Source organism: Pagrus major, chromosome 1, assembly GCF_040436345.1.
Source record: "Pagrus major chromosome 1, Pma_NU_1.0".
Taxonomy (NCBI): Eukaryota; Metazoa; Chordata; class Actinopteri; order Spariformes; family Sparidae; genus Pagrus; species Pagrus major.
In genome coordinates this window covers 12,220,745-12,243,936 of record NC_133215.1, presented here as the reverse complement: position 1 = coordinate 12,243,936, position 23,192 = coordinate 12,220,745, and the positions used below count along the sequence as shown (strand labels likewise).

The 23,192-nt window shown below is 41.2% G+C and overlaps 1 protein-coding gene across 1 annotated transcript in view; it reads right to left on the bottom strand.

Annotated features, from left to right (window-relative positions):
- Positions 1-18,601, bottom strand: part of nr3c2 (nuclear receptor subfamily 3, group C, member 2) — an 84,131-nt gene extending 65,530 nt beyond the window's left edge. Inside the window, exons 1-2 of the mRNA XM_073465204.1 lie at positions 18,222-18,601; positions 14,892-16,709 (exon numbers count right to left, since the gene is read on the bottom strand). Of these exons, the coding sequence (XP_073321305.1) occupies positions 14,892-16,690 (1,799 nt within the window). The 5' untranslated portion in view covers positions 16,691-16,709; positions 18,222-18,601. The remainder of the gene's footprint in view (positions 1-14,891; positions 16,710-18,221) is intronic.
- Positions 18,602-23,192: the final 4,591 nt, after the last annotated feature.

Here is a 23,192-nt window from a genome sequence, read left to right as displayed (position 1 = left end):
GGAAGAACTTAAGGCATGTCAGCTACATTCACAACAAGCAGGATAACATCCTCCTCCACCAGTAACCCTAAAGAAACCCTGCGCAGTAGGCTGCCTCTCCTCTCAGGTTGGAAAGAAAGATCTTTCAATACCAACATTTTATAACAACAACACAAGGAAGCAAACTTTTTCTCAATAATGGAAAAAGACAAAGAGATATAATTGTTCGAAGATGACACATTATGCTTCTCTTAGCAGGCGTTAACTATTGTTTGGGAACGACCAATGATAATGAATGGATCCACGTGTAGTATAGTCGTGCAAATGCAGCTTGGTCTTGTCTCTCAATTATTTTTTTAATTTGAGGGGTGTTATCTATAGTTCACACCAAAGTGAATCTGAAGCGATTCAGTGCTCAGTGATGCATGCAAGTTTGGGAAGTTCTTGGTCCAATTTCAAGCAACAAAAATGGCGGCCCGGTCACAAACAATCCCGTGTTAGAGCCAAACAGTGCTCTAAAATATGTTTCTGAAAATATCTGAGGCGTGAAATAGGCAATAACAGAATCTTGATCAACTTCCTAGTTTGACCGTTTGATCTGAATTTGTCTACAGGCCGGATGGAGATGTGTCTGAATGGGAGTGCGACCAGACGCATCTGCCGGAGCAAATGAGCTCATGAATTCATCTGGTTCCCAGGCTACAGAGGTCCTGGTGCAAGGCCCCAAATCAATAACCCACTGATGAGAAAATGGGATTGTGGAAGACCGCTGATTTCTCTAACTGCTGACATCAGCAACTGAGAACTGCAGCAACACCAACCAGAAGTGTGCCCTCCAGAGTCAAGGGTGCAGTATATCAGGACCCATATAAGCAGTGATATGCTGTAATAACGACAATGGTGCCCTTGACAAGGAGGCGCAACCTCCACAGAACCTTTCCACCACTGTTGGCACGCCTCCATCGATGTAAACCACATAATGTATCTATTTAATAAAGCAGGAATCTAGGTCAACCATTCCCACAGTCAGAGGAATTGTACTGGCCTCTAATGTTAAAGCTATGTGCCGCTTTAATGCAGCAATTATATGTTCCAAAGGCATTAGACAATTAACTACAATTACCACCTTGTGGCTGTCACTAGTCAAGTTGCAGTTCAAATCCATGCCTGTCCTCATTTATATACGAATGTAGTGAAGACTTTGAAGGAATTTCTGCCACTAGGGGTCATTCAGTCAAACAAAACAAAAGGTGAAGCACGGTATCATGGGTGTTGTTGCTCTTATTGTTAAACAGCCGTGACTGTTGATGAAAATCCATCTGATGTGACTCAGAGAAATGCAGAAATGCAGAAATGTTCACAGACAAGGTAACGTATTCGGGCCAGTTTAGTCACGTCCACCGACTTCCTCCCTGATCTGATGTTTCCTTGGAAGTTATAGCAACAGAATGAAACACACCTTTACTTTGGTTGAATTGAGATTAAAAGATTTCAGATCGTGTGAGTTCACAACTCAACAAAGTTTATAACCAAGGTCTAGTCGTTTTTCATTTGAATGCAGAAATGTTACATATTATATCCATTGTATATCTGAGAAACATGTTGGCTTCATTTAGAGACATGAATACCATAATTTCCATCTATGGTTCTCAACATGTGTATCAGATATCGCATTCAAGAGAACTGGACAGACGGACAACCAAAGAGTAAAGCTACGAGCCGAGGCTGTTGCTGGCACTTAGGGATAAATAGCAAATGATCATAAAAATACTGTATGTCACACAGTTGCCACAACCTAAGATAACTAAGCTAACCAATGTTACAACTCAGCCTATGAGGACACAAAAAAATTAGGTTTTTTTGAAAAGAAGCCTCCTCTCCATACTGCTTGTTAAGCATATGCAAAGATTTGGGGCAAAATCCACAATCCCTGTTTTGTATAAATATGCAATCTGAAGTCTTTAGCAGTGTGAGTTTGCCAAATCAGCAAGTGGGTATATTCCAAACTGAGAGTGTTTCCCTCAAACAGTTAATAAACCTATACCTGAGCTGGGATGATGATTGATTTGGCTAACTCAGACTGCTGAAGCCTCATATCAGCTGAGAGTACAATTCTGAATTGATTTTCACAGGTAACAAGGGGAAAAAACAGGATTCTGCCCCTCAATTTCTCAAGTGTAGTAGCAGTATATTGATTAATCTGCCATTTATTCTCATATTCTCATGTTTAATACATTTGTCTTTTAGTCTTTAAAATGTAAAAACAAAATGGTGAAAAATGCTCGTCATAATTTCCCAATGATGCCTTCAAATTGCTTCCTTTATCCATCCACCGGTCCAAAACCCAAAGAAACAAAGACAAAGCAGCAAACCCTTACATGCAAAAAGCTGGAGCCAGCTAATGTTTGACATGTTTAGCTTGACAAATAACCAAAATAATTAATCAATTATCAAAATAGTTGGCTATTAATTTTCTTTCAATTGACTAACGGATTAATCGACTAACTGTTGCAGCTCTACTTTGCGTGTACATATGACGTGAGATTGTTTTACGTAGACATTAAAAAATGAATCTAACCTTTAAATAACTTTTTCCAAAACATTTACCATGTTAAAGATTAGAACCAGTCACACTGAATGAGTTCAGTTTTGAAACATATGCTGTATAACTACATGACTGTTTAATTCTAATGTTGGTTAAAAAACTAAGATAATTAAAGAGCAACAGCAGCACCAGACTGAAGGAATGCACCGCATAAACTTAAGTAGAGAGTGACATAACATGTCGTCGCTGCCCCTCCTTTATCATCTAAATGCCCCTGTAATGTAACTGAACCACAACACAGCAGACATGCATCTGTGTGAGTGTCTGTGTGTGGTTTGACAACTAATAAATTAATCAAGGTGTAAGAGTGTAAGGGTGCTCGAGTCTGCTACTGCTTTGATGAAAGTCCAACAAAACAGCATAGTGGTGCGTCAGCGTCTTTCATTTTCTTCAAGGTCCGGCAGCTGAGTGAGATTGTGAATAAAAGAGAAAGCTCCTGCTTAACAGTCAAAACCCAAAAAAAGCTCCAGACTGTCTCCCTTTCAGAGCAGACAGAAACAGGCAGCTGTAGCCAAGTCAGAGGAAGGCAGGCGAAACAAAAAGCAGACATCGAACAGGGGAATGTTTGCCTGTGCCAGGTACAGTGCAGTAAACTCTACAGGGATAATGGCCAGATCTGAGTATTTCCCAGAGCTGCGGACAGTACCGAGTTAATGCCATCGTGGTGTCGCATCAACAGTCTGACTGTGTCTTCCTGTTGAAATGGGCGAATTTCTTTAGAGACAGGCCAACTTCCCAAAGACCACATGCAAAGTCATTTGTTCTCACTATGATCGGAAACAAACACCGCCCACCATTCATTAGAATGACATAACGGCTGCCAAGTCACCATCGCTTTAGATCTGCTACTAACCTGAAATCATGATTCAGTGACTTTTTTTATATATACATCAATTCAAATTTAACAAAAAGAAGAAAGCACATTTTCTACTTACGTCTATTAATACCTATCTATGCTGATAACTCTAGTTTTAATCGGCTTAGTTTTGAGATCTCCAGACTGCTGGGTATTATTTGTAGAGGCTGACAGATAAACCATACCAGCAGATATGTTATCCAATATGAAAACTTTTATTTATAGAATATAATGCCCAAAAATATTATTTAGGTAATCTATAATAATTCAATTCCCAGTTAAGTCTACTATTTTGTTACACTGACGCCATTTTTAACGATAAAGTTTCTTGTTTAACTGTAAAATATTGTACTCTTTACTCACTACATTTATTTGATAACCATAGTTACTAGTTACTTGGCAAATTGCATGCTGCATCAGAGCAAGTAGCACATTCATAAATTAAACTCTTTTATGAACAATCGGTTTCTGATAATCAGAAAAATGCTGAATATCGGATCCGATAATCAGCCAGGACAATAATCACTTGACCTGTAGTATAGAGTTTATAATGGACAATTTACTTTTACTTGTAATTTTGAGACTTAAGTACATTTAATATCAGATAGTTTAGGACTTTTACTCAAGTTCTGTTTCTACAGGTGACTTTCACTTTTACCAAAGTAATATTTCACTGTTTGATAACCTAATTTGAGGGACCATTGCAAAAAATATGGGTTTGTGTCTACATTCTATGTACATAAGGAAATATCGATAACAGATTTTTTTTTGCTCCCTAATATCCAGTATTGTTCGTGATCTAATTATTTGAAATGTCAGAATACAATACTTTTTTCAATATTCGCTTTAGCATTTATAACAAAACGAGCCAAACGTCTGAAATGTGAAACACAAGCAGCAACAACAACTCTGAATGAAATGATCGCAAATTGGCAACATTTTGATTCAATCACAAACTTTCTGCGATCTAATGCTAGAGTCAGAGCCAGAGACAGTTGACAGTACTCTGCACTACAGACGCATTTCTGTTGGTATAAAAAATTTACTGAGGTACAACTCTGCCAACAGTTTTCATAGGGGGAAAGGAAGTATTTTCAATAAACCTGTCTGGTAATGGAGACATCCTTTCTATCTGCATAACTAGACACAACCTGTGATAAGAAAGAAAAAAATGTTGTTTTGTGTGTGTGTGTGTGTGTGTGTGTGTGTGTGTGTGTTTGTGTGTGTGTTCATGTGTAATTTGAGAAAGCTGACCCTTTAATCTCCCTTCAATTATGACTTTTTCTTCTCTCTTCTACTGAAATCTTATTACACTTCCTGCCAAACATATTTACCCCTTTGCAGGGTCATGCAAGAAAATGATCTCTCCGAGCAGGCTCAGTATGACTAAGTATCTTTTTCTTTGAGCTGTCACCTGATCCTTGGAAGCTCTCCTTGTACCTGCTGGGTCAGTGTGTCATGAGCTGCCGCTGCGCTACGCACATGATTTGTGCACCTGGAATTCTGGATCCATAATAACTGAGGTTTAGTATTTTATGGATTTAAATACATCCTTGACAGAGGACACAAATCATTTAGCTTTTAGCTCGGAGGAGATAACCAGTAAATGGGTTTTCTAGGTCAAAACCACGATGGCCATTTTAAAGAGATTAATTATACATTTTCAAGGCTAACACACGTGTCTGAACATTAGTGGGTGTTTCTGGGATTTGAATATACATGAGAGGATATACAGAGTGTTTTTATATATGTTAAAGATATACAGTACACCACACATTAGCCTTGTGACATCTGATGTGTTAGCTGTAGTGCCAGTGTGATGTATTTAATAGAAAATCGGTTTTAGTCCCACACATACTACTGTATTAACATTTAAAAGCATACCCGGTTTAGATAAAGCTACCTAATAATTTATTTGACATAATAATTAAAAATGTAATCTCAGAAATAACATCCCGGGCAGCAGGGCAAATAGATGTATTAACTGAAAGAGAAAAATAAATGGCTAAAATAATATCAGTATAAAAAAAAGCCTTCGAACCAATGAAAACCTGAAGAGAGGTAGACTTACTTTTCAGGCTTTTCCGTTCACTTAACAGATGATTTCTTAATGTTTGCTCTGGTTTTGGGAGCATTTGTGTTACGACTGAAGTTATCGACAGAGTAATTAATGCTTGAAGTCACAGTCAGCTGCAGCGCTTTTCTGAATCATGTGTTCTGCTGACGTAATAGTGTTTGTGGATGCGTGCCATTTGTGTGTGTGTGTTGTTTGTTTGTGTGTGAGTAACCCCCCCCCCAACCCTAACCCATACACACACACACACACGCACACTTTACTTTATTTGAGCCAACTATGCATGACCTACTTTGGGAACCTTTCAAGCTGAACAATTAACATTTTTGAAGCTCCTTCCTTTATGGCATCCTTTCCATGGAGGAAGTGACAAGACAAACACTGTGTTTAAGCACTTTGGCATGAACACTTGGGCAAACTCTAATTAAACATGAATGATAAAGGCATGCCTTGTTTGCTCAGTCAAGTATATCAGCATACAAGAGGCAGACAATAATACGCTGAGAGAGTCGAGATGGGTTCTCTCTGCATCCTCTCCACCGAAAATGAAATATAGATCTCATTCCTTTTTATAGCCCTGACTGAATAATGTCCAACCAATGAATTAGACATCTGCCTGCATTTAGCTCAACAAACAATTCTTTTTTATTTATGACAATGCTGATAGGCTCTTATGACCAGTTAATCTTTGTAATTTGTGATTTAATATGTGCATATTTCCTTGTAGTCACTTTATATTACTGACACCAGCATGTTGCTACACCATCTCAGATGACGGTGCATTTCATTCAGCTTCTCCTCCTCACAAAAGCTAACTACAAAAGCTCATGACTCAGGCGATCTCGAAGACTACTTGTGGGAGATCTTCAAGACTACTTGCGTGCTAGGTAAACAAAGTACTGCCATTCAGCTCTTTGCAAGGATTTCACACAGCAGCACGATATAAAAATCGAGGCATTCATCACGAAACAGAAGCATGCACTATGCTTTGTTGCAGCCCTGGTATTTAGTTTCCGCCTCCTTTATGCAGTTTGGTAATGACCCCAACAACAGAAGGGAATGTCAGCGGTAGGTAACAGAGAGAAATCTCCAACTACAGGACCGGCCTAGCGGAAATCTGGCCCTCTGTCACCAGACTGTGCTTCAGGAAGAAGTTCAAATGAGGACAAGACACGCATTCAAATCCCAGGAGCCCCGGCCAGCAGTAACCACACTTTTATTGGGGTGTCAAGTCCGGCCTAGAATGTGTGCTGTTGTTGTTGTTGTTGGCGGCCGTGTTGTGCGCTTGTGTATGTGTGTGTGTGTGTGTGTGTGTGTGGCTCTGCGTGGGAGAGGAAGAGTGGAGACTTTTAACATGGTTTCTTTTCTGTGCAACAAAAGCACCCGATCATTGTGCCACACAGTATCATCTTGGTTCTTTTAAAAAGATTACATCCGCGCTAGGCATTTACTCCTACGCTCTAGTAGCACAAGGTAAGAGGCATCCATTCATAAAGCTGGAAAACAAAGCTCGCTTTCACCGTACCCTCATGGATATACCTGTTAGGATAACATTGTAGGATATTTCTAATCAGATCTGTGGCTTCTTTCTGTTTCATGTTAGAGCTTTTCCTTCTCATCTGGGTTTAAGGTAAGAAAGAGAAACTGACAACAATGACAGCGAAATCAGCCAAAAGTTTGAGGTACTGTATTTTCTACAGGAGTAAAAACATGAACTCAAGGACTGTATTTAGTGAGCAGTTGACAGAAAAAGTGAGAGTGTTGTGGTATTTAACAGAGCTGCTCTAAAACTCAAAATGGTGATAGCAGTGAGAGCAGCGTTTTAGCAGAAACCTTAACTTTCCTCTGTAAAACATAACACATTGAACTTTCAGCGAGTGGAATGAGCTGTGAACACAACACTGACATATTATCACCTCATAAAGTTCTTGTGGTGACCTTACTACCTTAAATTGCCTATTTACACCTTCTTATAGCTCTGTTTTGGTTGCCACCAACTCCTGAGGGAATTAGCTGGCCTTTCAGTTGCTAAATGCTACAATTCATCTGGGGTTGGTAAGTTATTCTAGAGGCATGTTTTGTTTATATATATATATATATATACATATATATGTATGTATATATGTATATATATATACATATACATATACATATATATATACATATACATATACATATATACATATACATATATATATACATATACATATATACATATATACATATATATATATATATACATATATATATATACATATATATACATATATATATACATATATATATACATATATATATATATATACATATACTTCTAGAACATCTCTTAACATCCTGACAGCAAACAATAAATGAAATGACATTAACTTTGACAAGTTAAATATCTGGAGCTATTGCAGGCTTTAAATAGGCCCATCCAATTGTCTAATCAGCCCTGCATTGCTGAAGCTATTAGTGAGCTAGTCACACAAGAATGGAAGAGAAAGTGCAGCCAAAACTTCCCAATGCTAACATGCTAGCTTGGCAGTGGTAACTGCTAGCAATAGCCATGTATGTTGTTCATGTCCATAATAATTATTTTATTATTATAATAAGTGTTTTCTTACATGTAAAGGAGACACAAAGTAGCTGGATACAGTTAGCGGTGACAACAATGTTCAGCAGCTAGCTAGCTCAGTAGCACTAAGACAACAGCCCGTGAGCTAAAGAAGGAGTGAGCAGCAGTGGCAGTGACAGACCGTCAATCAGCCGCTAACCGAGTAGCACAAAGCACACATCCCCTGACCTGAAGAACAGAAGTGCGGCAGCAGCAACAGAATCGTTCAGCGGCTAACGTTAGCACAAAGCACACACCTACAGCAGTAAGGAGTTACTGTTGCGCCTTTTCCAACTAAGGTACGTTCATGACGGCTAATTTCCTCTTGCTTGTATGATTGTGGCGTTGAACAGAGTTTAATGTATTTGTTAGGCTACAAAAATCTAAAAGAGCGTGTGGAACGTTGCTAGCTAGCTGCTAACGCATTGCCTGTGCGTGAGGTGTTTGTTCTCCGGCGGTCACAATCTACTTTCCAGGCAAATCGTAGAGACTGTGGTATTTATTGGTATTTACATAACCTCGTTGACTAGCAGATCCACGCCACATGAACATAAAAATAGAGTGAGGCTATGTTGAACGGACGAATAACTTCACATGGCTTTTACTTGGGTGACCTACCGTAAATAATGCTCCCTTTTTGCGCCATTTTCAGGTGGATTGTGGCATTCTGCTGGTCACTGACATACGAGTCCCGTCAACAATTCCTACCAAACTAAGAAAGTCCTCAGTATCAATTAATGTCAGTTTGTAGGGCAGCAAAACCCAGTGAAAATTAAATAAGCTGCATCCCAACATGAGGCTTTCAAACGGCATTACTAGCAGTAAGCTACTTCTCTGCGGGAGCTGTGTGAAAATATCTTAAATGAGATCAAGATCAACCACAAATCTCTGCACAGTCTAAACATGGCCGTTTAACCCTTTATCCAACAGATGTTCAATTCACACCCTAAATCTAAAATGCCACACAAGGAGCTTTTACCTTAACAAGGCGTTCATTTTTTAAAGGACAAATTCTTATATTTTAAGAACAGCAGACGGTAGAATTTCACCAACTCTTACTACTAATAATGCCTCACCATTCTCCTCTAAAAAGCCTCCAAATCCACCCACACCAATGAGTGATTGGCTGCCCAGAAGACAAAAAAAAAACCAAACTGGATTCTTGTGGGCTTTATGTATTCATATTTTTTTTTCATTGAGGCATTTTATTCATTAAATTTGTTTCGCTTCATTTTTTAGCCATGCATAGGTATTTATGTCATTAGGGAGGAAGTATTGAAACAATTATAATAATTTTGTTCAACTATTTGTCTATTTTTAAGAGATTCAGCTTCATGCGCTTCAAGGCTTTCCTTCGGCATGACAAATCCTATTATGCTAAAAATGTACACAAGTAGTTCTCTTGCCTCAACGAGCCAGACAGTGTCACACTCGTGACCTGATTCACAGGTTGATTTTCTGCAACTACAGCACTGACTGTCTTTATTCTTGAGCTCGATGAAAAAAAAACATGGCTAATTTCTGCTTGAGGGAACAAGCTAATTTTCATCACTCACTGTTGGACTGGACTGCTGCACTGAAAGGCAAGTTTGAACTGCCAAAGAGCCGCGCACACAGAGTGATTTATTCATGCGCTCGCCCCAAAGTGCTATGACAACAGTTCAGAAGACATTTTCAGCATATTTCAGTCCATGTGAAACACGTAAAACATGAAGAACGTTACACTTTGATCATTTATTCTTGTTCAAGCACATATAGTAGGCCTATGGTTTAGTTTGTACCTGTCTCTTTATTGACAAATCATTTAACTAAGATGTTGTTTGATATTTTGATCAATCATCTCAATCATCTTAATGTCACTCAGTTTTACTGCGTATTACTTCTGTATTACAATAACATTATGTTCTGTAGTGTATGTATTATTTTATTGTAAATGACTGACTAGACTTGCAGCTAACAATTATTTTCATTAAAGCCCAACTGATACCGATATTAGAGAGTGAAAAAGTCCAATATCAATACATTGGCCACACACATTTTGTTTGCAGTGATGCCTCAAATGCGCTTATCAAACACGTGTGAATAAGATATTTAACGGTGGCAGGATGTTTTAACGTAAAAGTAAATTAAAGTAAAAAAGAAAAAACACCCAAAGCATATTTTCTGCATTAAAATCTCGAATGAAAGGTTATCATATGGGCGCATATCAGACAACATATACACCGATGCTAATATATCCGAAATAGGCCAATATCCGCCAATAATATCAGCCAACGGATATGTCAGTTTAGCTCTAATTTTCAAGATTAATCAATAAATCTTTTTGTCTATATAATGTCAAAAACTGAGTAAAATGCTCATTACAGTTTCCTCAAAGGGATGTCTTTAAATTGGTTCTTTAGTCCGACCAACAGTCGAAAACCCAAAGACTCTTCATTTACTATCATAAATGGCAAAGAAAGGCGGCAAATCGTTACATTTAAGAAGACGCAACCAGCAAATGTTTAACATTTTTTGCTTGAAAAATTAAACAAATTACTTGAATATCAAAATAGTGACAGCGTTTCAATCGAACTGAAAATCTTGACCTGATCACCCAATGTCCTCTCAAACCACAGCACAATGTGGAATAATCATAAACTACCTTGAATGAAAAAAAAAAAAATAAATCCATCTTTTCTTATTAAGTGCAGTTACACTTCTGCAGTAAGACTTGAAGGAGTCTACTGTATAATATTGGGCACATGATGACTTTAACCCTCAACTGGTTGAACCCAATTTATTCATTAAATGTGGATAATTCTCTCCCTGCACGCTGCATTATTTTTTATCAGTGCACTCGCTGGTAGTCACATAAATTAAGTAAGTAGAGAAAATGATTAATTATGTTTGTCTCACACACTCCTTTGCAGAACCTTATTCATATGAACTATATATCTTGCTTAACAGGGTATGACACGACTCTACTCTGTGATCTCGGGCCGCACTTGAGATATCATCAAAAGAGTAAGCAAAAGAAGTCGATGTGTGTTTTTCTAAAGCTACCTGACAGTCTTTAGATTTTATCGAATAAAGGAAGTTACACAGTGAAAAGAGAACAACACTAAGAGAAAAAAACATTAACCTGTCAGCAGCACAGTATGTGCTTTAGATCAAATTTCGCACAATTAAATGATTGTATTGACTGTGTATTGAATTTTTTAAATACACTTGCATGTGATATAAGACAACGGCTGAGATCTGCAGCCATTCCCCAACACCTTCACCTGTAACATCCTTTTCACAACCCAAACAAGCAGCTGCCCGCTTTATAGTCAGGAACCCATAATGCACTGGGAGCCCCTGTGCATGCCTGGTGTTGGGATTTAATTGGATATTAGTATCCAGCAGTGTCTGAATTAATCAAATCATTTCCATCCATTAATTTAGTGGAGGAACATACAATTAAAGCCTTATTAGTGTGCTCTCAGGAGTATGCCTTTTCATCCCTCTGCAGAACATTGAGAGTTGGCCAGAGTCCAGTGCAAAGCATTCTCCCCGCTCGAATCTGGTACTTCCTCGTGATGGGCACTCAGTTGATCCACAGCAACTGGCTGCAAGCTACAAGCAAGGGAAATGTCAACCTATAGTGAGGTGCTACTACTTGCATGGCTGTTAAGACAGGCTAAAATGTTTCAATGAGAGCTTATCTAAAAGGGAAAAAAAATACATTGTTGGCTTCTATTTTGAGTTTTAACCATTTGTCAGATTATGAAATTATTAGGTCAGAGGGCTGACAAGTTTTAAAGTAATTCTATTTGGTGAAACATTACTGTGAAAACCAGCACAAAAAAATGCCCTAAATAGGGTGAAAAGAGATTTGGAGATTTAGGCACTGTGCAAACATAATCCAGCACACTAATGTAGGTCATTTTATTATAATTTCCATATTTATGTATTTCATACAAGGCAGATTTCTTTCAGAGTGGTCTTCAAACCATACTGCAGAGCTTTTTAAATCCAAGAGAATAAAAACAGGAATTCAACTTATTTGTTAAAAAAAGAAATTAAGAAAGACAATCTCAGCATCTGAAAGTCCCATCATCTAAAATGCACTATTCCAGCCACCTAGCTTGCCAGAGAATTAAGTTTAAACCAAACATCACAGAAATACAACAATTCTGGTTAGTGCGACTCATTTTTTCCCCCCTCCTCTGCTCTTTTGAATCTGAGTTAAAATGTTTTGCACAAAGTAATCCAGACTTCTCAGATGAGCAGCCATTTTTAATTAAAACCATTTACAGAGGAAACCAAAGTGAGAAAAAAAAGAGCCAAGGGATTTTACACTCTGTCATCCAAGGCTTCAGCGGATCAAAGAGTTTTAGTTGTGCTTTTTAATGGTTACGTAACATTTTTCGCCTATGAAATTTTGGGCCCGGGTGCCATGTACTGTAGTCAGTCGGAAGCTCGACAGTGCACAGATTTCCTGCTGTGCACTTTAAGATTTTCCGGCAGGATAGAATAAGCCAATGTTTATGTCTAAGTATAGCTGTCAATCAATACAATACTACTGGTGTAAGACAGCACTGACAGTAGGCAGCAACCTCTGAAAAATGTTAGATTCTTGCACTCTGCCTAAGACATCTCTGTATGTATACTGTGTGTGTGTGTGTGTGTGTGTGTGTGTGTGTGTGTTTGTGTGTTTGCATTAATTGTATGTACATATGTATATGTGTGTTTGTTTGTGTCTGCTTGCCTCCTGCCTCCCTGCCTTCCTGCCTGGCTGGCTGCCATGTGGCCCACCTCTTACTGTCATCCTGTCTGACATTAGGGCTAAGCTGGATCTCATTAGGACCAAGGTGGCAGTGATCCCGTCAACATCGCTTTGCCTCCTGCCATATGGGTCGCCTCCAAGGTAACGGGGCTGTATCAGTCTCCTCAGAGCTGCGAGCCTTGTTATGGCACAGGCGCGCACACACAGATGGAGTATGTACTCTCTAGACGATCGCGTACTGTACACATAAAGCTGAATAAACAGAGATGACATGAAAAACATTGATGATAAGATAACCAGACACACGTGTACATTGTGATTATTATAGGAAATCAATGTAACTAGGACAATTAATGTAATGTGGTTATTTTAAGAGCTATAAATTAGGTAAACTATTTAGGAATTCATCTTGTTATCAGCGAGGCTTGACACTGGATAGATAACTCCAGTGTGACCAGATCACACCACACATTTTAAAGTAAAAGATGACAGTAAAAAGGTAGATACATGACACTGACAACCAGCATCAGCAGCAATGTTTTACATTGCATTCGTAAGTCAGGGTAAATCAGCTTTCAGTTGATGACCCGTGAGAATATAAACTGACTTTTTCCCAGTCCCTCCCTCCAGACTTGTCCCTCAAATCTAAATAAAAACAGAAAATGAAAACAGACAGCTGAAAAATGGCAGAGCATTGAGATCGGCAAAGTTGGTTTCTCCAAATTCAATCATGAAAACTTTTGATCTCATAAATCTCCATTTTTGAGATTCTGTGCAACATCATGGGCCAAAGTCGGTCTGGAATTGTCACGGTCAATTCACAGTGGAGCGTGGCAGAGCGACATCCCATCAGCAGCAGCAGCACTAGCAGCAGCAGCAGCTCAAGTACTATACCTCTCTTACAGCAAGCATCTGACTCTCCAGCCGTGCCAAGTAAACAGGAAGTCATTTATGACTTTATTTTGTGCTTCCTTACAACGGCTCATAAAAACTGAATTTATAACATCCTTTGGAATAATGGATGATAACAATGTGTTTTATTAGTACACCAACAGACACTTAATAAATGCTAAAAATCGAATCACACCCAAATTCCCCAGATACAGAATCACAAAGCTTTCCTCCGATTTCCCGTCAAACAACATCAATAAACCTCTCGCTGTTACGTGAGTATACATTGTATTTAAACAAGGTCACCATGTGTTTCGAGGTCTAACTTATGGCTTGCTGTTGTTAATTGTGTTGATGATATTTTACTTCTTTTAGTTTCATATGCAACTAGGACAACAGAGTACACTGAAAGCAAAACAACTGTGTCAAAGTTGCACTTTGCCAGATTGGCGGCTATTATAGATTTTTTTTTTCCCTTTGGCCTGTTTGTTTTTTCAGCCCCCACCCTCACAAAAGCAACTGTTTATTTCATCAGTTTGGCAACAAAAGCATGTGATCAATCATTCATAATTTACGATGCTGCCAATGGCCTAGGGCCCATAAAAACAGATATTTGCATTACACAAGGTCTTAGCTGGACCTCCTGATAACAGCCCAATAAATTTTGTTGTTGTACACGCACACAGGCCCCTGATAAGAGGTAAACTTTGCCTCTGTGTTACAGTAGAACACAAGGCAGTGCTAGCAGAGATGATGTTGTGATCACATGCTACTATAACAATGACCTGGACCCCTTCCTTTAATTCCTGTCCCCCCCCAGCCAGCATCCCGCTGCCTTTCTCAAGCCCTGCTGTTGTTATTATTTTTGCACTATTCAAAGCAAACGCCCTAAATCCCTTGAGCAATATGAGTCTGAATGTAACTGGCCCTCCATCTATCTGATCCTGTAAAGAGAGCAGTTATTATCCAGCTATACTGACAAAAAAAAAAGGATTTAGGAAAAAAGAAAACTGCCTCTCTCTGTAAAGCTAAACCGGAATATTTATCACAACTCAGAAAACGTATCATTTTAAGCAAAACGTCTGACAGAGACGCACAGAAAGGCACTCAGACTACACAGAGACGACTTCTTCTTACCTGTCCGTGATGCAGTTCTGACCCGGGTATCCCTCACCTCTGGCTGAGAGTGACCCCTGTGACATGCCTGGCCGAGATTTCCACGACTCCATTAACGCCGTTACGGGCGAAATTAGATTCAACAAAGGGTTGGACTGGTCCCTCACATCATGCCGCGTGAAAGACATTGTTCCTTGCGCTCCAATCTGGTAATGGAATGAATGTCCACCGGAATTAACTCCAACAATGGCCGATGTGGGCATGCTGTTATTCTCTTGGTAATAGCTGCCATCATTGGTCTCCTGCTTAACCCCTTTCGACAGGACATTGTTGGAGAACACATCGGGCTCATAGTTCCCATTCATAGAGGAGACAGGAGGTCCTAAGATACCAGAAAGACTGTATTCATCAATGTTATTCCTCATGGACAAATAGGTGGTCTCAGATGCAGAGAAGAGACCAAGAGATGGTGACGGCTCACCGTAGGGCTGTTGGTTCATACATCCCTCATTTTTGTTTGGCTCACTCTTAATCTGGGTGATAAAAGGTGTGCTACTCGCGTTACATTTGGAGCTGCCTAAACACATGCTCCTGAAGTCAGTTCCGGGCTCGTTTTTGATGTACTTAACCATGCCCATCTGGTCTAAGCCGACGTTGAACACCTCCCCGTCTACCATCTCTACTTTGGGGAATTCAAAGTTCTTGAAGTCCGTGTCTCTGGTCAGACCTGCCGCTTCTGGGCTGTTGGTGTCGTTCTGCACCAAACCCAGTCCGCCAGCAGGACTGGACACAGGAAACCCACCTGAGGAGGGGTTCTGCGGGCTGCTGACCGCCATGGCGCCCCCTGTGGCCGGACTGGAGATGGAGGGCCTTACTGTGTTGCAGTTGTTGGCAGTGCTGGTGCAGCTGCCACCTGTGGGGCTCGAGACTGATGACCTGATGTTACAGGTAGTGCTGCAGGACGGAGGCGATCTCACACTACTCATACTCTGAGGGCTGGACATGGGGGACCTCATGATGTTGAGTGGGCTGGTGAGTGGTGGTGAGCCCACTGTGCTGGACTCTACAGGGCTACATGTGGCTGAATTCCTGCGCTTGATGTTGGCCAGAGTTGCGGCACAAGACGTCTGGCTCACCGGACTCCCGACGGACGAGCACACTGGTCCAAAGCACGTAGGAGGGCTGGTGGTTGAGGACACCATATTGTTGCTTCCACCAGGGCTTGAGATGGAGCTGGAGGTCTGCGGGCTGCAGGACAGAGATGAAGCCAGCATTGTAGCTGAGCTAACTGGAGTCCCAGCGGTGCATTCTCGGGGAGTGGTGCTGGGCTGCTGGAAACCAAATGGCTTTAACTTGGGGCTCTTTGTGGAGCCACACTGGTTCTCCTCTAGAGACCGCCCACACACTGGATACATCTTCCCAGGGCTGGTACTGCCCCCGTGCTGGCTAAAGGCAAAGTCTGCCTCCCTGGCAGCATTCATATACAGGCCCATAGACTCAGCCACAGTCTTGGAAAGCTCCTTGGAGTCCATTTCCTGCTTATGACCATGGAGAGAGTTGTTGAAGTGTGGGAGAACAAATGGCTGGTTCTGGCTGAGCCGAAGCATTGGCTGCTCCTGCTTCTTTGTATTGTTGTCTTTGCAGTCGGTGGCCGGGCTTCCAGCAGGGCAGCTCACATTGACTATGTCCATCAGGATATCACTGTTGGTCAGACTTGAATCCTCTGTGCTGCAGCAGTGCTCCATGGTGCTGGGGACTTGCGACCATCTGTTCTCTGTATCGCTTCCATCAAAGAAACTTTGGTATCTTTTGGTCTCCATTGCTGGCTCATTGATTCACCTGGTAAACAAGGAGGAGGAAGGAAAGAAAAGGATGAGAGATGTTTGCAGAAGCACACAAGGCACTGGTTTAATTAAAACTGTTGAGTGGCAGGTGTATTGAGGGTATCTACCTTTAGGCACAGATTAAAGGTCTCATGTGAGACAAAGGAATATGCTAACGAATCTTAAATCTATTGTGTAAATACAACCTTTTTGGTTTGGATTTCTGCGAAGGCAGTCAGTTACAGGTCATTGGATAAAAACCTTGTGAGGTAAAAAGGCACGGCAAAGGAAAAAAGGGCTGTGTGGAGACGCAGAATTATTTCATCTACATATAAAACACACAGATTTGACTTAATTTTGAAAAGCTTATTGTTTTCTGTGTTAGCAATGTTAAATCTGAGCCCAAAGCCAGTCCTCCCTTCTCTCGCAGATAAAGCTCCCTATCACTGCACTACAGGAGATGTACATTGTGATAAGTTGAAGAAAACTGCACTGCAAGGGTTAACGTGTCTGCGTGACGTCGGCCTGGGCTTTTGCTTTAAATCCCCACCTCTGCTGCGCCTCTATTGGACGGCTCAGACAGAAATCCACCAGCCTTATGAGGCCATTCACGGATTGGTCCGAGGGCTGTCACTCAATAGTTATTGCTCTTGCAGCCACAACATAGCTGCGACACAACTTGAAATGTTGCTTTTTTGCGGCCAGAAGCAGCTAAAATACACGCAACAGTTAAACACTTTACAAAACAGATTGCAATGAGGGGGCATCGCTTTAGGTGACGTCTGCGTGTGCATTCTGCATGAAACGGTGCACTCTTTGAGGGGGCTCTGAAGTAGCCAAGATTTGAGATAAAGTTATCCAGGTTGCTTGCAAAATATCGCATGCACGCTGTGTGCACGTCCTCGAATATAGAAATGAAAATAAGAATATACAGAGAGAGAAATAAAGGAGATGTCAGCCTGATAATTCCTCCCTCTCGCTCCTGCCGTGATTGTCCTGCCTCTGTAAAGGGCAACTCTCTGCATATCTCTCCATTTTGCGTTGGCGCAGAATAAGCACAAGAAGACCAGATTTTTTGTTTGTTTTTCTTTGCTGTTAAAGTTATTTAATTTTTTTTTTGCTGAGTAAAACTCGTTTCGTGTGCGCATTTTTTGACTGACGAGCGCGAGAAGCGAGAACATCCGAATTATTCAAGTGGTGATTTTAAGACGTATTTCTCGGCAGCTCTTAACAGGTGCGCGCAGAAAAGAAATCCACACAAAACCTGCTGTTGATTTTTAATGAAATTATTTGTTTGCCTTGTGTTTGTTTGCGCGTAAACTTCTTGGCGACTTTTTTTTTTTTTTTTTTCTTTTCCAATAAGGAGCAGGCAGCGGAGGCTAACAGTCCCGGGTTGAAAGTTATTACAAAATATCTCTCTCGCTGCAAATGCACCGGGGGATGCACTGAGGGGTGAGTTGAGTTTTGCCTTCAGTCTCATCCGAAATTTAAAACGTAGAGTGAAGCAGAGAGCTCTGTCCTTCCTTACCTTAATTACGACATTCAGAGTTGTCAGGTGGCCGTGTTGCTGGGCAGCGATAAATCCAGAGGACAGGAGGGAAGAAAAAAAAAAAAGAAAAGACACGCGAAGCAAAGTCAATAAATATCAACAAATGTGCTCTTGTCTACTCTTCCCAATACATAGTTTTCAGTTTGACAGCTAAGACGCACACTGGAGAAGTGGACTGCGTATTATCAGTAGTAATCCTCAACAGCGAGCGGCTGCTCCTGACAGGACGAACGACAGCGACGGGTCGGACGACAGCGGCAGATGATCTCACATTATGGCCGCAATTTTGCAGATTAGCGATCCGGGGGCCTGGATAAAAAAGAGTATTAAAAACAAACGAAGGAGTCGGTCGGACTTGAAGTCAGAGCGACGTCATTCGGTGCACATGGACCCTCCTACTGCAACGAGTGCAACACAAACTCCGAGGACGGGGAGAGGAGGAGGAGGAGGAGGAGGAGGGAGGAGGAGGAGGAGGGGAGGCAGAGAGAGGGGGGGAGAGAAGGGGAGGGGCTCAGCGCAGGTAGACAGAGCCGCCTGGAAATAGGGCACCGTGCTCGGTGCGGTGCTGTTTGCGGGAAACTCTCAGGACGAGGCAGCCTGTGTTTGATTTCATTATAATGTCTCCTTCAAGTTTGTTTAATTTTTTTTTTTCTTTCAGTCCTCTCTCCTCTTCCCTCACCATGCAGGTTTTCATTTTATTTATCTCCATCTCTGAGAAAGGTTTTCTTTCTCCTGCACAGTTTAGATAAGAGCAGGAGCCCTATCCCAGCCTCCCTTTACAGTTGATATGGATCTTTTTTAAAGAGGGAAAAAAAAAGCCCTGCAAATATTGAGTTAGGAGTGAGATCAAGTCAGGCCTGTAACACCATATCTGCTGCCACCACTAGGTGGAGCAGTATTTCTTTTGCTGTTGGTTAAAGCAAGGCTATTGAGTGGTCAAGGTGGTCGCTTCACTCACTCCCTGTCAAACCGTGATTACAGATCTTTATTTCACCCCTTCAGTGAAGCAAAAGTCAGACATCCTCATGTTCTCAATACTGATTTAAATTTAGCTCAACTGGATTTTTTCCCCCTCTTCTGGTCAGCCAAACTTAAAACTGAGGTTGTCTTTGCTCTTTAACGATCAGCCACCAGCACAGACAAACATGTGCAACAAAATCCATAGTGTAAAAGTCAGGTACCACTGCAAGAACAATGGATAAAAGAGATGTTCTGTGCATACACAGGTAAAGATATAATATGTAACATTTCCGTATTAACTTGTCTGAAAACAACTAGACCTTTGTTCTGTATTATATTGTGTACAACCCAAAGGTAAAAGTACATTTCATTTAGTCGCAACTTCCAGGTGAACACCAGATGATACGTCAAAAAGAGTGAGGAGGGACGTTAATACATGACCTCATCTTTGAACATTTCTGCCAGGGTCACCGTCAGACAGATGGTGACGGTGACAGAATGATTTTTGTTACCTCCACTGAGGAGGTTTTGTTTTCATCCGTGTCTGTTTCTTTGTTTGTTGGTTGGTTTGTCAGCAGGATTAGACAAAAACTACTTAACGGATTTCCGCAAACTTGGATGTAGGATGGGTCCGGGCCCAGAATAGATCCCGTTAACTGTTTGTACGGATCCAGGAATGCTTTTTTCACTTTCTTTAACATTCTGAGATAGGGCACTTTTCAACATTTTTGTTAATTTCTCAGGGAGTAATGGATAGATCAGGCGTATTTAAGTGGCTGTGAGTGTAATTTGATGCGGTTTCTAATAAAGATCCAGATCTGGTGTATCTAACAAGTTTTCATAGAAGTTTGATTAGAGACCTGAAACTACCATTAGTGTGCATCTGAGATAATGGGGATACAGAAAAGTACCATTGGTGGAGGTGTTCACTCTACCGCCTTTCTTCTACGACTGCCATTCTAGTTTAATAATGAAAACAACAACTCCCAGGACCCCATGCTATTTCCCGATGTCACCAAACTACGTCTTTTGCTTTCACTGTTTTGATTGTAAGTCCCCTTTTGGCAACAAACACACATACTGTTCATTCAAAAGCTATCAGACAGTTGGCATACTGTAACTCGCATTAGATAAGATTGGTGTCGCCTACTGATAACATCCTTGAGTCCACTCATGAGTGAGTACAACGGCCTGTTTTTATCTATGGCACCGACGGCACCCGAAATGCTTGTGACTCTCATTTGGATTAGGCTGTTGTTTACATTTCACTGTCGATATGCCGTGGCATTGACGTGTGTAGACTTGTTTTACTCCAGCAACATCCCAATAATCAGCGTAATCTCTGGAGTTGTCAATCAGAGGAGTCACATTCTGCTGTGTTTCACGTGGCTGCATAAAAGTGAGCATGCAGGATTTTTAGGCTTCGAGAGTGGAGCTCTATACAGTAGTTTGAATGTTTCTCTTCATTGCTTGTCTGGGCTTTCCATGCCAGCCTGTAGCTATTACCCAAGCGAGGCAGCAGCAGCAGCAGCAGTTAGATTAGTCAAAGCCATCCAAGCAACACTGCCCACCTCCCTGATCTGCCTGTTAATCACCCATGAATGGGGACCTGCTTCAGAAAAAAAAGGCAGGAGAATTGAGATATAACCAATGTTTCCCACCCCCATTCATGCAGCTCCCACTTGTCCATTGCACACAATGCCTGCCAGTCAAACACATCATGAGCAAATCTAATTTAGCTTTGCATCACAGATTTTACCAGAGTGACAGAGTCATAAGAATTTAGACTGACAGCAGAACACGGCTGATATAAAATCAGTAATAATTGCCTCCCTCATTGGTGGAAATTTAAGGCAGCTCCGTTGAATCCCACTGAGCTTTAAAACACCGTCTCCTTAGTTAAATCAACAATCACACGAGCTTGTAAACATTGTATATATTTATATATATACAGTATGCACACATGGGAGTGGGGTGGGGGTCCTTCCAGATGAGTGACTGCTATGATTAGGAGCGGGCCTCCACTCCAGTTTAGACACACAGCAGACATCTACAGTAGCTGAGAGGGCCAAAGGCACAGCAGAGAGGTGCATGGTGCGCCTCATGGGGACAGGTGAATTGGAGCATGTTAACTCTGAAACAAAACACTCGTCAACTCAGCAGAAGACCCTGTCTGTCCCCGTCGTGTGTAGTAATTACAGAGGTAGTTTTAATCAGGGAAGAAGTCCGTCACCAACATCCTCCCTCAGCTGCTTATTGTTCCAGTTTAGAAGTCATTCATGAGGGCCATTCACATATAAAGTGATAATGAAGCTGTCTCAGAGAGCGAGCCACTCGACTGTCATTCCCTCTTCTTTGTTCCAGCTTTGATTAGCCTGGTTAACATGTTTGTAGTGTTGCATCTAACAAGTCATTCTCACAATACATTTTGATTGTTGCTGTAGCTCTTTTTTGTTTCATGCTCTTGTTCTGTCTGGTGGAAATAAGCTGCTGTAACATTGAACTTGCAATATCAGATTATTTCGGGCCACTAGGGGGTGGTGAAATCAAGCTGTGAACATTGATTATAAAAATGATGAACAAAGCCACCGTGATGTTACCCAGAATGAGAATCAAAGTAGGTGGTGCTGGTCGTCACCATCTTAGCAGCACCTAGCTAAGGCTAACAAGCTATCAGTGTTCACACATAAAGAGAAGCAAATTTTGCCTCTATTGTTTGCATGACTTTATCGCGGGATCATTTGTGTTTATTTGCCCTGAACAGACAGAATACTTTAATGTACATTTGCCGCAAGATAGCGGGCTACAATCAGCACAGAGGGTGTGTGTGTGTGCGTATGTGTGTATGTGTGTGTGTTCAGTTTTGTCTCAGGGTTGACTCACTTTTGGAGCCAGCCTCAAGTGACCATTTTAGGAACTGCAGTTGTCCGTGTTGGCTTCATTTGCCAGACATTTGGCTGTAAACCGCTGACTGTATGAAATATGGATTGAGTTCTCTGTCTGATAATTGAAGACGATGTGGAAATGCCTTAAACATGCATTCTTTCTAACGGCCAGCAGGAGGCGACCCACCTGGTTTCAAAAGCGAGTGTGACTGTCTGTAAGCTTATGAGGAAATGACTTCTGGTTCTCACTTGATTTATTACCTCAGTAGAGTCTCTTAATAGGATTTAATTTTGAAAATATTATGGTCCCATGTAGAGTAAAACAGATGATGAAGCAGGATCTACTTTAAGACATGGCTACTTGTAACTGACAGTCCACTACCACGTCATGTCTTTGGGCTCTCAGTTAGATCCAATCAGGATATCCTCCCAGGATCCACCCTTTCATTGAAGCATGGTCACTCCTGTCTCCGAAAAACCAAGATGGCCATAATGCCAAACTCGAGGCTTCAAACTGGCAGTCCAAAAACCAATGGGTGACGTCACAGTGGGTTTACAAACAAGTTGATACTTTGAAATTTGACAAATTGTCAGGAAAGTATCTTTCTTTGTAGCTGCTAACCATGTTTACCAGCTAGTAGCTATCCTTGTCTGTCTGTGTTGTGGTGCTGTTCAGGTTGCCTATTGTGTGTAGCAAAGCTTTGTCTTGAAACTGACAATGGTGGTGAGAGCGAACAATATCAGTAAGGCTGCAGGCTGAAAGACCAAAACAACAAGCAAGATGCTAAAACACTCGCTGTAGCGGTGAGAGAAACTGCCGAGCAAGTGATACTTCTCAGTAGGTTCATCCCCAACAATCATGCTTGATTGTTGCGCTAAAAATATTAACTATAGCAGCTTCAGCTAAATTTTTAAATCACAGCTTGTTTCGTGATATATCCCTGTTTTTAGTCTAAGTGCTTTTGCCTTTTAAACTGTGTTGGCCAACTGTCCAGTAACATGGAAGATTGCTGGAGTGAGATCAAGACACACACACATCATCACCACCGACCCCCTGCCTCTCTGGCCTGCACGTTTTTTTTGTTGCTGCATGTGGTACATTTCA